The sequence below is a fragment of the Globicephala melas genome, chromosome 11, assembly GCF_963455315.2.
Source record: "Globicephala melas chromosome 11, mGloMel1.2, whole genome shotgun sequence".
Classification (NCBI taxonomy): Eukaryota; Metazoa; Chordata; class Mammalia; order Artiodactyla; family Delphinidae; genus Globicephala; species Globicephala melas.
This window is the reverse complement of record NC_083324.2, coordinates 56,189,391-56,205,745: the sequence shown is the minus strand read 5'-3', so window position 1 is coordinate 56,205,745 and position 16,355 is coordinate 56,189,391. Positions and strand designations below refer to the sequence as shown.

The following is a 16,355-nucleotide window of genomic DNA, read 5'->3' as shown; positions in this document are numbered from 1 at the left end:
GTCGGGAGGGGGCTGGAAAGGATTGCAAGCCGGGCCAGAAGCCGTCTGCAGATAAGCGCGGCGGGATGTCTGGCAGGGGGACAAAGGGCCCTTCGCCGCACTCCTTGGTTTAACTCTTCCGAGGGCCCAGGCCCCTCCCGCGGATTGAGAGCCGAAAAAGTGGAGCTAAAAGCTAGGCAACCGGTTCCCCGGCCGCTGCTCGCAGAGCTGCGTTGCGCTCCCGCCGCATCCCCAGCGGCCCGGACCGCAGCTGCCCCCGCGGCGGCGCCCGGGGCTCCGGGAAGAAGGAAGCCGCAGGTGGCAGCGGGGGTGGGGGCGGCCCGCTCCCGCTTGGCATCAGGGATCCGGAACTCGTGGGCGCCCAGAGGGCCGCGAGGGTGCCCAGGGAGCCCATGTGGATCCGGGGATGGGAGACCCCAAGGAGGTCCAGGAGAGGCCCGGACGCCAAGGGCTGGGGGTGGAGGTTTCCTAGGCCCGTATCAAGCCTGCTGTGGGCAATCTTGCATCTCAGCAGCAACCCTCCTCCCCCCTCCCCAGCTCCAATCCCCATTGTCCAGACTTCCCAGTGCGGTGAGGAAATAACCCCATTCATCTACAAGGAAAAAAGATAAACAAGAGCATCCCCACCCCCTCAACGAAGACACTGTCCACTTAGAGATTCTAGTGGTGGGCGGGGGGAGTGGGTTGGTGGGACAGGGTTCCTGCTGGAGGAGGGTGGAGGAAGAAGCAAACTAAGATTTTTGAAACAAAGATGAAGACCCATAGTACAGAAGACAGGGCTATGCCTGTTCCCTTAATGAACCACATTTATTAAAAATGACTATGACTGTACATAAAAATCCAAGGTCTCTAGAAAGCCTATAGGAGCTGGGGCGTCAGGTTTCTGTTTCCTCACATTACCAAGTTGGGAAGTGGGGGTGGCGGAGGAAGAGGATGACATGGGGGTTTTCCTTAGCACGTTTCAAGTTAGTACAGTAGCTGAATACATTCTTAACTAAGAAGTAAACAGAATATTCCCATATGTTGTGGGGATGACGAAACTTCCCCTGCTCCTGCAGCTGTGGTCCGGTGAATTGCAAATTCTTTAAAAAGCCAAAGCACCAATTTTACATAATCTCGTATACCTACATAGACTATTTGTACAGTATTTTCCACATTATTCTACAGTGTATCTAAGCACACAACTGTACACTTTAAAATTCTCCGTTTTTGTTTGTTTTCTGGTGCCCCCCTCCCTTGCTGTCTCCTAAGTCCTACAAGCCACCCAGGCACACAGCAGAGGCCTAGTACATGAGGCGATACTGGACTAGGGCAAACATGGCTTGCTTCAAAAGCCTGGGAAGAATCAAAGTCAGGTCAAACCAGCACCTTCACAAAGTTCTTGCCTCCCAGGCCTAAGATCTTTTGTCCCTAGCAGAAAGTTAACAGCAAAAGTCCCTTGTTGAAGGTTAAGTCCCACCCTTCTATTCCAGAAGCAAAACATCTTACCACTCTGGGCTTCTATTTGCCTACAGATTTACAAATAAAAATGAGAACCAAAACTTTCAACACCTTTGATGGCACTAGGCACTCAATCTTCACAGCCCAGTTCTTTGAATGTCTAGTGTCTCCAATAAATAAATCCATAACTTTGAATCACCTTCAAATTTAAAAACACTTGAAAGTCCTCCATTAATTTTATTAAAAAAGAAAAAAATGCTAGGCTTGTTTCAGTTACCTGAAGCAATCAAAAAGCTTTGGCACCTTCTTTTAGAGAATTGCACAAAACGGGATGCATCAGGGTGGAAGGCAAACGTCTTTTTGGCAACCTAGACAAAGAAGACAACAAAAAAACACCACCAAGTCCATCGGCAAAAAGTTAGCTCATTTTGACGAGGTTAAAATAACTCTTTAGGGAGTCGTGTAAAAAGCATAATACCCCCCCATGCCTTTTGAGGCGTCTTTACTGTACTCTTCAGCATTGATATCCTCGCACTTTATGGAGGGAGAATTTTCATTGCTAGAGGAGCTAGGAGACAGCCGCCTTCGCTTACAAGCACTGGTGTACACCCCTGAATCATTGGAGTCAAGAGACTTGATGGACGGGGGTGTCTCTATCCAAGAAGAGCTAATTTCTTCTTTGACTTTCTCCTTGGAGAGCTGATCTTCAGAGAACACAGGGGGGCTTGTTCTGGAGGTCCATGGGAGTCCAGCTGCCATCTTCCTTTGATAAGAACCTCTACCTCCCCACCCTGCCATTGCAGGGAAGGTGGGGTCGGGGTAATACCCCAGGGCATGGGATGTCTGGAGGGGCAAGGATTTAATACCATATGGGAGCAAGGTGCTGGAAGTATATTCAGACTCATAGGAACCGATGTCTAGTTTGTTGGTCCCAGGTTGCTGGACAGGTGTGACAAGCCATCGCTGGGGAGGGTTGGCCACCTCTTCGCTCTGTTGGGGTGAAAGGAGGCCGTTGGTCTGTGGCACGGTTCTCTCGCCATTATAATATCGGGCTTGAGGTAAAGTGTTGACAAAGGGCTCCGGGAAGAAGGACTGAATGCCGTACCGACCTCCAGGGACAATCTGATGGGATCTAGGAGAATCCGTGGGAGATGGAGTTAACCTGTCATTTTCGGAAGCGGTGTACATGCTACAATATAAAGAGAAACACTTAAAAAAAAACCCCTAATGTTGTCCCCAAACAATCTACCTCCCAGAAATGAAGAAGGCTCTAGAGCAGGAGTGCTGATCTGTTGAGTGGAGGGGTGGAGATAGTAGGGATGCACTTGCCCATTTTAGCTGGACTTCGCTCATTGCGGCCAAATTTCCCACCCCGAAAGAAAAAGCTTCCTCCCAGGCATTAAGCATTTAAACTGTAGAAAATCCATCTTTGCAAGTCCTAGAACTTGGAATAACTTGGAGCAACTCTCCCTTCAGTGGTAGGGAAGGAATGCTGGCCATGGTGGGTAGAAATCCCAGATTTAAAAGGCATCTGTGGGGCCTTGCTGTTTGATGTTGTGAAAATGACATCCTCTTAGTGTCAGGTTTTTCTTATGTAAAAAAATGAGAGGGAATAATAATCCCTGCTCCTGAGAGAATAAAAAAACTGGGATCAAATGGAAAGGAAGGCATATAAATGCAGATTATGAAAATTTCAGATCTCCACTCAAATGTTAAAAAAAAAACTCCTCATTTTTAATCCCTTAACATTTCTTTAGAAATGAACAAAACCCTTCTGTGAAAATTCTAAAGCAAGATTAGTCAAGGCCAAAAATATGCAAAAATAAAAATAGGCAAAAATCCCAACCGTGAAAGCTCTTCCTAGAATATGGTCTCAAGAAAGTGTCTGATTCGATATGTCTTGTTCAAAGATGACCAGGCGAGGAAAAATAAAGGTGCACTTACGAGTCATAGTTGTCCCTGAAGCCTTTTGCAAAGGGGTTGTGATCAATCTTTAGTTGAGTTATCTAGACAAGGGAGAAAAAAACAGTCATTGAGTGTTTTCTGTCTCACGCTGGACTGAGCTTCAGGGATTCTTGGGGACCATGGGGCACTCACATCGGTGTTTTGGTAGGCAGTCACTGCAATGAACTGCGTTTCTGAGAAGATGAAGGTCTGAGTCTTGGAGGGCTCGTTCAAGTCCTCCACGCCATCTTCTGTGACTTCAACGATGTGCAGTCGTGGTTGGTACTTGTGTAAAGACTGTAAGACTATCATCTGCAAATGGTACAGAGAAAAGAGCTGCCAAATCGAAAAAGTAAAGTCGATTTTGACAAATTCTGTATTTTGGAATGCCACTCCTGCTTGCTCCCCAGCAACAGCTAACTTTCTATTGCCATTTTTGAAACTTAAAACATAGCTGGGTATGTGTGTTTAAATAAACACTCTTGCCTCTTGGTTTCCTAAGTCGCCAAAAGTTTTCAGTATTTCTGCTCCTAACAGTTAACTCACTGTTACTGAAATCCAGTAGGAAAGATAATAAATAAATAAAAATGAGAAAGGTCAAAAAAAAAAAAAGACCAGAAAGAGGCAAGCAACAGGTACCTGCAAATATTACAAATACAATGAAGAGTATGGAAACTCATTAGAAAAGAGATTCACAGCCAGAAGACACCACCTCCTTTGTCACCCTACCTGGGTGTTGTTGTTATTTGCGCCTTTGTTATTGGTGAGTTTTAATTTCCCAAAGGAAATCTCCTGTCTCATCCAGTGGGAACCAGTATTAGGAGACTCTGGGTGAACATACATTTTGTTGCCTAAGAGAAAGTGAAACAAAACACAAAGCCCAAGCATAAAGGGCTGTTTGCAAATGGAGGTAGGGGAGGGGTATTTACTACCTATGGGCAAGATTTAAGAGCTAGATTTAGAACATGTCTCCCATCATTAGCAGTTTAAGAAGGCCAGTGGAGACCAACTAGACTCTACTGATTCCCCTCCCAGGGCCCCTGTGCTTTCAGCCTTCCTTGGACAAGGTAAAAATGGAACCAGTAGGCGATGCCTCTTGAAGGTTAACCTGGGGGCTTCTGAAGCTAGACAGGCAAGATCTGATGGAACGTGGTTGGATTTTTATGGTGAACTCAACCTTGGGGAGGCCTCTTCTCAAGTGAAGATTAGAATGCCAGATGCCCTTGCCACCTGGAGAGTTTACAGCAATTCCTTTCTCAAAGGTAGGGATGTGGAGGGAAGAGCTAGAGTAGGGTCATGGTTAAAATTCTATATACTAGTAGGCAAGAAGTCTGACTTAGCAATTCTCTCCCTTAATCAAACAATCAACACAAAGAAACTCCTAACACTTCCAGGCCCCGGATGTGGAGGGAGGGATGTGAGATTTAAATGTGTGGTGTCTTGAGTCGGGGGCTCCCTCCGATCCACCCTGCCCAGGCCCTTTCTCTCCTCACCCTGCATGTTATTGTCGGCTTTTCCGCAGGTCACCCATTTGCCCCCCTGGAAGCGCCAGTGGTTGGGGTCCGCCAGCACCACTTCTACGAACACGTTGTAGTGGGCGGTGGGATTGAGTCCGTTTATGTTGAAACTCAAGAAAGGAAACATGCGTCTGTGCAAGGGAATAGAACCAGGAGATTTAAATCAGAACGCCCGGGCACAGGCCCACGCTTAGACGACATTTAGAAGTCTACAGACGAACAGAATACCGGTAGAAAAGTGGCCCTCACTACGTAAAATATTCTTGAGTTGGCAACTCTCGGAACATCTCTTTTCTGAAATAATTTGCCCCAATCCCCGCCCTTCTGCACCACTCACTCAAGTTCTTGACCCTTTCAGATGCTCATTTATTTTCTTCCACGATGTTTAAAAATCATTATTTTTTATATGTACAAGTGCCAGAGAACATTAAATTGTTCTCGTAAAAAAAAAATTAGTTCTACTGGTAAGGCTAAAAGTCCCCTTGGGACGTCCCTCTCCCAGCACCCACCCCTCACTTTCCCCAGAAGTAACCACTGCCCGCAGTGGGATGTGTATCCGAACTTTCTCAGGCCTGGGACCCCAGCCCCGTCTGACTCGAGGGTCCGGCCTAACCTACTACCCGGACCAGCCCCCGTTGCCGGCGCTCTGGTCCTCGCGCTCGTCCCCCGGATGCGCCCCGCGGAGACCCTGGCGCCTAAAACTGCGGGAGCCCATGTCCTGTGCTCAGAGAGGGTAGCCACCCCTGGAGCCTTCCCGCATCCGCGGCTCCTCGCCCGCCTTCAGGGACCGGCGTACCGCCGGCCGGGCGTACCTAGGACATCCAGCTTTGTGGACAAGCCCCAGTTTCCATTTCTGTCTCCTCCTCGTCAGTCCAGGTGAGGGTGACGAGAAGGAAGGGGGGAAGCAGCCGTAGCCTTAGCGCCCTGCACAAACCGCCGGTGCGCGGACGGGAGGGACGTCGGACTGGAGATGCGGAGTCCCCACTGGCTGCGCACGGAAACTCACTCTCCCAGCCAAGAGCGGAGCGGGCGGGCGGCGGTCCCCCATTCCCGGCCACCCTCAGGACCACACAGGTCCTCTCTGCCCCCGCGCTTCGGGGCCCCTCCGCGCTGCGCTCACCTGCCCTGCTTCGTAATGATCATCTCGGTTTGGTGGCGGTGGAATTTGAGCCACAGAGGCCGGTTGCACAGGTAGACGTGGGCGCGGAAGCCGGAGCCGGGAACCCCCAGGCCCCCCAGTCCTCCGCAGGAACCCGCGGCTGCTGCCCCGGAGTACGGCCCGTAGAGCGGAGCCCCCTGGCCGTACTGATAGGCGCCCGGGCCGCCTCCCCCGCCGCTGCCTCCCGCGCCGCCGCTCGCGCCTGCTCCCGGGCCGAACTGCGCCCTGCCGGGTGGGCACACGGCCGCGGGGAAGCCGCCGGGGGGCAGCATGGAGCCGTAGGGGTAGCGCGCCCCGTTGGGAGCCGGGTACACAGATCCGTGGGGCGCCCCGGCAGCCGCCTGGTACGGGAACAGCGAGCAGGGCGCGGCCAGCTCGGAGCCCTGAGGCCCGGGGGACTGGAGGTAGTAGCGCTCCGAGCTCAGGCTGTCCATGGAGTAGCGCGCGCTGGCGGCGGCGGCCGCGGCTGCGGCAGCGGCGGCGGCGGCTGAGGGCAGCTCCTCCTCCCCGCAGGGGGAGCCCTTGCGGCCGTCCGGGGGCCCCGGCTTGGCCACGGCCGCGGTGCCGGCAAAGGCGTCCCCGGCGTCGGCGTCACTGAGCATGGCCGCGGGGGCCCCCGCACCGGCGGTTGCGGGCTCCCCGCTCCCTGCCTCACACGAGAGGCTGCCCGAGAACTTCTTGGGCGCTTTGTCTATGTCCAGCCTCTGAGGCGAGGGGGCCGCTCCCGGGAGGTGGCCGGCGCTCCCGCCGCCACCGCCTCGCGCCCCCTCCAGCGGGTAGAAGTGCGCGCCAGGCAGGTTCACCGAGCTCACCAAGAGCTGCTCCCCTAACTGCATGCTTTGCAGAGCGCAGACGGCAGCTGGCTGCTTCCTCTCCGGCCGCGGCCTGATTATAAAGGCAGGATGAGGGAGCCAGCGCCCTCTTCCGAGGGGAAGGTAACTTCCCCTTCCTCCTTTGCCGGGTTACCCACCTGGCGACACGCGGACCGCTAAGGCGCGCACTCGCGCGTCCCGAACCCAGCGCCCTTTCCACAAGGAAAGGGCACTGAATTTGAAGGCAAGAGGCGAAAACTGACCGAGAAGCCCTCTCCTTTTCCTTCCGCGTCTCTTTTGCCTCTCTGCACCTCCACCCTCCTCCCCCGCACACACGGGAAGAAGAGGTCTTAGCTCTCTCTCCCCATCCACCCACCAGCGCTACTAGCCTTTCTGCCTTTCTCGACTGAAAAACTATCGGTCAAGTTGACCACTTGGAAAGTTGCAGGCTGTCATTGGCTGCTTTATATATGTGAGGCCAGGGAGGGGCTTCGCGGCCCCACAGCCTCGGGACCCTCCTATTGGCTGGTGGAGGTGACAGTAATTCAATTAGGCATTTACTAATTGGATCGAGTAGCCTGCGACTTTCTTTTCCTTTAGCTTGATTTTATTTCTTTTTCTTTCTTTCTTTTTCTTTTCTTTTTTTTTTTTTCTTTTTTTTTTTTTTTGAGACTCAGTCCTGCTGTGAGAATCAATCCTGGTGTCTGTATTTCGCTGGAATTTAGTGGAACAGGGTTTGAGGTCTCCGTAGCAGGGTCATCACAGCGCTCTGAGCCGGGGGATGCGAGGGCGGGAGCAGGTTCTAGAGGCCGGAGGCAGAAATGTTCTGCAAGCTGACAGCCTGCAGGGAGGCACCGGTCTCTGAGGGTGGGGATCTGGGACGACCTGGAGAGAGGCCCAAGGAAGTCTCTTCCCTCGTCGGGGGCTGTAACTTCAGGCACACTTTCTTCCCGATTGGAGAGGACTCTCTGGCCTTCGACAAGCAGGAACCACTTTTTGTTCGGCCCCACCCTTTTACTCAGTGGGAAGTGTTTGTGGAGAGGAACCCGGCGTTGGGCTTTTGGGATTCCAGGGGTGGCGAGAGCACACTGCAGTCCTTGAGGACAGAAGCCGTCAGCTTATGAATCAGAAGCCCCGGTGGGGTGGGATACTGGGAACACTCTCATCCCCATGCCATCACGCCTGCTTTCAGGAGGCAATCACTTTTACTCCCCACAATTTAAAATCCACGCTCAGTTTCCCTGAATCTCGGATCCCACACCCTCCCATCTTCAGTTGGGCCTGACACCGAGAAACAAAGCAGCCTCGCGGTTAAGATTCCCTGTGCCTCTCCTCTGCAGCGCAACACAGAAGGTGGAATAATTAGTGAAATAATCAGTTTGATATGGAATTAAGCCCTTTTGCCGCAGCTGCCTGTTTCTCCACTGCGTTTTTGCAGACAGCAGAGCAAGATGATGCCGTCCTATTGTATTGTTTATTAATACCCGCACGTTTCGTTGCGGGTAAGAAGCCTGAACATTTGCTGTTAATAAGCAATTACAGACGCGGCTTGTAATCGCTCCGGGAGCGCGTTTTCCGGCTGAGAGGTCGGGACCCTGCTTCCCCAAACCGAACGCGATCACACGGGAAACTCTTCACCCGCAACACGAGGCGGTCGCGGGATTCGTTGAGCGCGCACACGCCGGTGCAGAACGGCTCGAAGCTTTCCAACCTAGGTTCAAACCACAGCAGCATCGATACTGGCACGTCTGAGTTAGAGTGAAGCGGCTCTTAATGCACTCGGACGCGGTTACCAGGTCTTCGCGGTAGTGGAAACAGGGAGCGCGCGAAGGTTTTCAGGGTCAAGGCCCAGCCAGGCGGGGGAGAGAGCAAGTTAGGCGAGTGGCCCGGGTGGGGTCCTCGCAGGTCCAGGCACAGCAGCCCAGGAGCAGATTCCTGGAACGCTGGCACGCAGCGCGCTCAGCCTAGCACTTCTCCCGTGTCGTCCCACCAGTTTAGTTCGGGTTCGGCTTGGCTCTCTGCTCTGATCACCCCACCGTCCACTCCCACCTCGTCGGCTTTAGATTTCTTTTGACTCAGGGAAGTCTTGGAGAATTGCATTTCTCAAGTACTCTGTGCTTTTCAAGACTTCAAGATATTCAACGTGGAGGTTCTGTGAGCAGGACTCACAAGATCAAGAGCAAGGAAAGAAAGGGCAGCTTGGCGGGGGAGCCCGGGCTAGGGGATCTTGTTACCACTCAGGGCTCTTCCACATTAGCCTTGACCTGAGCTGCAGGATGTTTGAGGAAAAAGTAGGAAGGAGATCAGATCTCACGTTTTTGGAGACAGATTGGCTGGGGTTAGATCGCAGTTTTGCGCCTGACCTCAGCGAGACAGCGGGCCTCGGTGTCCCGAATTGCTTTCGAGGAGGCCAGGGAAGCTCTGCGCGTGGCAAAGCGCCACTGCAGGCAACAGGCATCGCTCCGACCCACTCTGGCGCAAATAACGCGAGCCAGCTGTCCCCTGCGCCACATCAGAAAGGCTTGATTTTATTCCAGCCACAGAGCAAGCTCTTGAAAACGCGTTTGTTCATTTGAGTGCTACCTAATTATGAAATATATACAAGGTATGTGTAATTAGGATTAGTGTTGATTCTTGAGGCGGGAAATTGCAGTTTATATCTCCCCACCTCCCCAATATAGCTATCCTTTTGCCCAAAGTTGAACACATTTTACAGGTGGAGAAACAAAGAGAAGTTCAAAGAGAATAAAAATTCGGGCTCTACAAAACCGCTCTGGGGCCCGGATATTTGGAACATGGAAAATATACCCATAATTTATATTACATTTATAGATATATATTACAAATTACTTTTGAACATAATGAAAAGCACTGTTTCAACTAAAGATGATTTTTTTCTGACTGCGTAGAGATAAAGAAATCTCCTTTAATGGTTCTTCTGTATTAATTACATTATTATTACATATGGAATATATTAGTCTAAATGCCTGGAGAGTTATAGGTGAACAAATCTGTGACTGATTTCCTACTTGAAATGGGCTTTCCTTTTGCTGGCTCAGTTTTACTGATAACCAGGGAAAGAGGCATAAAAATTATTTTTGCACGTCCTAGTCGCACTTTAAAATGTAATCACTCTTTTCCAGAAACAGGAACAGAAAAGAAAGCTAAAGCAGTGGCTTCAGTGAACAAGTCAGGCAGCACCCTCCTTAGACTGGGTGGGCAAATAGCACAGCCTTGCAGCCTGTTTCCTGTTTGATTTCAATTACACCTCAAGCTTCATGAAATCCAAATGAAACATTTATTGAAAGGTGCCTGGTTTTATGTGGCTCAACTGACAGTGTATGGGAATACATTGAACAAAAACATCAACACTAGGGAGGAAACGTGGAGAACGCTTGGAACCCCAGACCCAAGTGCTGGCTGGATTAACTCAAATCTTGCACCATTCAGCCTGAGACTGGAGGGAGCAGGACCCTTTGAAAGCTACAAGGAAGCCAAGGTTACGCCTGTGTGTGAGCCTTAAAGGTCTTATGCTGTATTGTCTTGAGCAATAATACCAGCTTCATTCTACTGTCTTAAACTGATAACACAAATTTATTGCCAACCTGGCCAGAGCACCTCTTCACCCCTTTCTCCCCATTAAAGGTAACCAATATCAGTGCATTCAGCTTTTAAAGGCAAAACTGAGAAGCATTTGGCTGTAAGACGGTATTACATAACAGATACATACAAATGTATGAATAAATTACAGGGGTGAGTTATAAATGAGTGCAGTGAGAAATGGTTTACTTCCCCTCCCTACCACAACCAAGGGGGCCCATATAAATGTCCCAATAAATTCTATTATTTTCACCCCCACAAAAAATGTGTTATCAAAACACTGTCAGTGTTATTCAAACACTTTGTAAATTCTGAGCAGATTTGCTGCCGGTTCTCCTTTTAACCCTAGGAAAACATTCCAACGTTAACCGGTCACCAGCGCTTCGCCTGGACTCTGGGCAAACGTCAATGGGATTTTTGTGGTGAGTTGGTCCTTTTACTATTTATCTATGGCCTTTTCTTTGTTGATGTTACATTTTATTTCGCCATCGCGGGTTCACTCTTTGGCCCTTTGTTCTCTGATGGCCAGATTCCCACCTCCACTAGGCTTTCTGAAGGGGGAGGGGGCTTCCATCACGGTAAGGTTGTTCATGTTCAGATTTTTTTTTTTAAGAAAATGTCCTGTGAGATAATATTTTTAAAGAAAGTGTCCATTGGCCAGGACAAGTAGTGTTGATTGTGCTGAGAACAGCAAGATAGTCCCACCAACAGTTTCACTTTTTATAAGAATTTGAAATCACCGTGACCCTGAAATAGACTGATCACTTGCTTTAAAAGAAATCCACACATGTGTCCACAAATGAGTGAGGCAAAGGGTTATATTAAACCCACTGTATTTTTCAAACAAAACGACCAATTTAAACTATTATCTTCAGCTATCAATCTATGTATTTTGATTGCTAAGTGCAGGTGTAGTTCACTGTTAAAATATGAGGAGGTGGGGGTTGGGGAATGAAAGTTAATTAAACATACCAAAAGTTGCTTATTACAAAAAATATGTTATCTTAAACATTGGATCAAGAATCTTCTTTGTGTAAGTATTTTTTAAACTGCAAATGAATTCCTGGATTTAACTGCTGTTCTATCATCATCATCATCATATTTATGGAAGTTACAGATCCACATAAATAACAAGAAAGGCTACATGAGGCAAAATAAAGTGAAATACTCTCAAAAATAAAGTAGGGGAATGTTTGGCTAATCATTGCTACACTAAAATATGAGTTATATAGGGCTTTCCCTGTCTTGCTTACTTTCGTACCTCGAAAGGCCTGACTCTTAGTAGGTGCTCATCTCTTAATTGAAAGAAAGGGGTTACTAAATCTTCAGACTAGAACAGACAAAATAGCCCAAGGACAGTGTCAGGGCTCAGGCTTTATAACCATGGAGATGAAAGTGAAAGGTTTTTTTTTCTAAAAGAAAAAGAAAACACAGATCTTCCTAAACTAATGGACCCGGCATTTTCACCTTTTTTAGATTCTTAAAAGATCTTTTAAATCTTTTTCTTTAGACCTTTCTTAATCCAGAGCTCTTACATTATTACAAGGCTTTCTGTATGCATGTTAATGTGGACATTCTTCCACAGGAAAACAGAAAAGTGAATGCCAGAATTGCAGGACAGCTGTTGATGGGAACAACCACCATGTAGCCACTGAGAAATATTATCCTGAAATCACTTGCACATCACTAACAGAGTCAGCAGAATCAATGGAAATTAATGTTTCAACAGAAGGCACCTCTATGATGCAGGTGTGGCAGGATGTCTACACAATAGGTGGGCAGAATCAAATCCTGTTGACCAGAGCTTCAGGTGACATGGGCAGCTGGAATCTCCCATCCAGGCCCGAGGTGAGAAAGGGGGAGAGGGGAAGTCTGGGTTGGGGAGTTCTCAGAAGAACGTGTTAAGCCCTTAAGATAACCAAGGAAGGAGAGTGAGAGGGAAGGAGGAGGGAAGGAAGGTCGACAGGAAACAGAAACCAAAGAGATCATTCCTTAAACCTGTCTTTTCAGATCCCTAAGAGAAAAGCCGAAAGTTGTATGCAGAATCATCTTCGTTTGTGGCTGCACCTTTTTCACTAGCTTGGTGGGTCTCAGCAAGTTCCTAAACGTGTCTGTCCCCAATTTCCACATGTCGTGACCACATACAGAATGGAAAGCAGTTAACACAGCACCCAGCACACAGGAAAGTCTGCAGTCTTTCCTATCACTCCAATCACAATTATGCTGAGCTCACTTTTTTGCCCTGGACACTGGACTAAATGAGGGCTCAGGAACCTTAGTCTTTCTCCTCCAGAAATTCCCAGTCTGATGGGGGAGTAGGCCAGGAGCAAACCGGTCAAGGGCAAAGTGAACAAGAGGTAGAAAGCGGGAGTGAATCAGAACCTGAGAGGAGAGTCCCCACTCGTTCTAGCAGCTCCTCTCAGTTTCCCCAAAAGCGGGGGAAGCCCAGCGAGGCCCGGGAGCGCTGCCGGGGAGGCGCACTTCAAAAGGAGGTGGCGGGCGCCCGACCCCGGTGCGTCTTCCGCCCGCCCCGGGCCCCCATTAGCATCTGTTTTTCCCAGGCTTCCCGCCCGCCCGACCCCCGCCGGGATTTTGCCGTTCCGGCTGATTACTAGCCAGAGAAAGAAAATAGGGTATTTAGCTCAGGTTTTGTTCTCCACCTACTTGGTTAAACGCCCGAGGAGGAAGGAGTTAAGTTAATAGTCGGAAGCTGCCCGCGGGGCACCCCGAACTGGGAGTCCCCGAAAAGGACGCCGTCTTCGACCTCAAGTTGAGAGGACAGGGCTGGGCAAGATCAACCGAGCGGGGCGGCATGGAGGAGGCTCCCAAGCCCAGGTCGACCTGGGAGACTTAACTGCTCGGCAGGTCCGGGGTGGGGGGGGGGCCCTTGGAAGCGCAGATTCTGAGGATTCACAGGAAAGGAGTCTCTAGGGGGAGCAGAGAGCAGCTGGGATCATTTCTCCACCCAGTTGGGGCTGACTTTTCAAGCATAGAGTTGGTCCTCGAATCCACAGCCAAAGGAGGAAAACAATGAAAGAAGCAGTGGCTGACTGTAGGCCAGACTCTCTGCTTTACCCGTACGACCTTTTAAACTTAGCACCCTAGAATGTTATCATCCCATTTTACAGGAGAGTAAAGTGATGCTTGGAGAGGTGAAGGCCCTTGTCTAAAGGCACAGAGCTAAAAATGGTAGCCCGGGAATTTGAATCCAGGAGGTCTGAGCTGCAGGACTCCCAGTGGAGGGGTTAAGTACGTGTGAATGGGGCGGGGTGCGGGGTTTCTTTGAGGGGGAAGGCTCCGAGGTGGATGTTAGAATGCAGACCCCGCGTGACTTCGGAGGAAGCGAGTGGACGGCGTTCGGTGCCCATCTGTGGCCGCTGGACCTTAAGAATGAATCTCTTTGGAGGAAGCTGGGCCCCATAGCTCCAGCCTAAATCCCAATCCTGGGTTCGAGTCGGTCCTTCTTGCTTGGGGTAACCATAGCAGGGGTGCACCGCTCTCTGCAAGCTAGGGCTGGGTCAAGCCCTGGGCACACAATAATACCCCATGTAAACCAGCACTACCACCTCACAGACGTAGGTACTTTTATCATCCCCATTTTACAGATAAGAAAACCGAGGCTGGGAGAGGCAAATTAAACTTGCCTGAGGGTGTGCAACTTGTGAACAGCAGGTCCGGGCATACCGGGAAGCTGGGGAGATCGCCTCTTTCCCTGGAACTCTGAAACCTTGAATAGAAAACTGGGGTCTCCCGGCCTCGAGCTTTTATCGAGGGGCAATGGGCTGAAGGGGAGGCGCGGAAGCAACGGCCAGTTCTCGACCCCCTGCCCGCCCATTTCCTCTTCTCTTCGCATCCCCAGCTGCTCGGGCCGCTGGTCCCACCTGGGCCCGGGCTGGGATTTGGGGGACGTCGGGGCCCTTCTCGTCTCCCCGGCAGACGCTCGAAGCCTCTGAATCCCGCCCGGGTCGGGAAGAGAGACTGCCCGGTGGGTCAGGCCCTCCGCTGCGAGCGGGGCTTCTGCGGCCGCCCGAACCCCGCGACGCGCAGCTCGGGGACGCGCGGCGCCCGCGGAGCAGCCAACTCCGCCTCCAGGGAGTCTCCAAGGGCTCCGCGCTCCCGATGAACGCCAGCATCACCGTGCACGGTCGCCCCCACCCACGGCCCGGCAGGCGTCCTGAGCAAAAAATGTCGATTCCAGGCAGAGGTTGGAACCCAGACGTCTGCTCCTGGGACAGGAGGGGGTCCCCGAGCGGGGGTTCCCGGTTTTTGCCCCGCGGCCGGCTTCGAACTCCAGAGGCACTCCGGGTTGCACTCGGGCGGTGGAGCGCCTCAGTTCCCCTTGGTCCCTTTGTTTGGAATAAAAAGATATTGGGGGTCGGTCCCATATAATTCCCCCGTCTTCCCTCTTTGCCTTTTCACGCCACGAACCTTTCTCCCTGTGTGTTAGGTCAGCCTCGAAGGCAGAGGCTAAGCTGGACTTCTTTGACTCCACCAATCCGAGATAAATGTGTATGTGTATCATATAATGTAGTGTGTTATATATAATAAAATATAATATCTTTGACAACAATAGAATGTTATGTACAACACCCTACAGTATATAATATATAAAATCAATGTATATTTTAAAACACATCTGCAGAAGGCTTAAAAAAAACTCAAAAAGCCGCTCGATTGCAACGTCTGGCGCCTCGGCCTTTTGGTAACCACGGTTAATTTCTTGTGTGTATTTCCGGGGCTTATTATGTGTTTGCACCAGCCAATAGATATGTACCTGAATTTCCCCTTGTCTGTCCCCACCCATCCGCACTCTTTTATATACACTATTCAACACTTTGCTTTTTTAACTTAAAATACATCTTTAACTTAGTTCCTGGAGAAGTCGGGGTTTTGCTAGCTCAGCACAACCCGGGGGCACAATTGGCGGGAAACGCGTAGCTAAATGCCGCGGGCGCTGGGTGGGCGTGGGGGCCTCTCCTGGCAGTCGCGGTCCCCTGGGAGGCCGCCCGCGGGTCTGCGCCCCCGGAAGCGCACGGCAGGAGGGGAGGTTTGCGCCGCGGGAGGCGCAGCTCCCCCTCGCTCCACATGCGCGGAACCCCGCCCCGGCCTCGCTGTGGGAGTTTTCCTTTCTTTGAGACACTCCCACTATTTGTCACCTGAGACCCCAGAAACGGGTAAACAAGCTCCCGGACCCTGTGCTCGGACCCGGTGCTCCGGGGGTTCCTGTGCGGGAGAGCGATCTGTTAGACGGCGCCTTTGCTGATCAAAGCGGAGGACCTGGAGGGGACAGTCAGCCCCAATAACATCCCGCTTGGCTTGGCTGCCAGGGGCGGATGAAGTTGCGCAGATGCGGGCCAGAAATGCGTGTTACCAAAGACCCAACGAGTGACGCGATCTGAATTACTTCCTAAATACCCTTTAAACTCAATGGCGACTGTTGAAGAGGCCGAAGCTCCCTGCGCTTCTCCTTCGAGGTCTCTTATGAGGCTCAGCTCAAAGCAGGGGCGGGACGCTGGGTGAGGGACTGGACGAGGTTGACAAGAAAAAGCTTCCATGTCCCAGGGAGCTGGTGGAAGATACAAACAGCACCAAGTCAGCAGTTAAGAGATTATCAGAGAATATGGTCCCCAATCTTGGCAGAATCACCTGGGGAGTTCTTAAAAATCCCCGTGCCCAGGTGGCACCACGGAACAAATCAATTTCTGAGTGAGACCCAGGTATCAGTATCAGTGAAAGATCTCCGGATGATTCCAATATGAGAAAAGTTAGAGAACTACTGGGCTTATGGGTTTGGGGGTTGGTGGCACTCTTTTTGGAAGAACTGGCGTTTGAGCCCAGAAATGAACGGGAGCACCCTGCGCCGGGTCCCGTGCTTGTTGGTGC

General features: G+C 50.9%; 1 protein-coding gene and 1 long non-coding RNA gene across 3 annotated transcripts; one reads left to right on the top strand and one right to left on the bottom strand.

Annotated features, from left to right (window-relative positions):
* Positions 1-765: 765 nt before the first annotated feature.
* On the bottom strand, positions 766-7,308 carry EOMES (eomesodermin). 2 transcript variants are annotated; one of them, XM_030830010.2, is made up of 6 exons: positions 6,022-7,308; positions 4,878-5,032; positions 4,114-4,235; positions 3,538-3,696; positions 3,385-3,446; positions 766-2,629 (listed from the first exon to the last, which is right to left on the bottom strand). In XM_030830010.2, the coding sequence occupies exons 1-6, from the start codon at positions 6,894-6,896 to the stop codon at positions 1,891-1,893; spliced, it is 2,112 nt and encodes a 703-aa protein (XP_030685870.1). In that variant the 5' UTR covers positions 6,897-7,308; the 3' UTR covers positions 766-1,890. The 2 variants fall into 2 exon arrangements, with proteins under 2 accessions (XP_030685870.1, XP_030685871.1); XM_030830011.2 differs by having other exon boundaries at positions 766-2,572.
* LOC132598114 (uncharacterized) lies at positions 5,645-10,895 on the top strand. The gene is made up of 2 exons (XR_009565819.1): positions 5,645-6,092; positions 10,822-10,895. It is a non-coding gene; the product is annotated as an uncharacterized lncRNA (long non-coding RNA).
* The last annotated feature ends 5,460 nt before the right edge of the window (positions 10,896-16,355 follow it).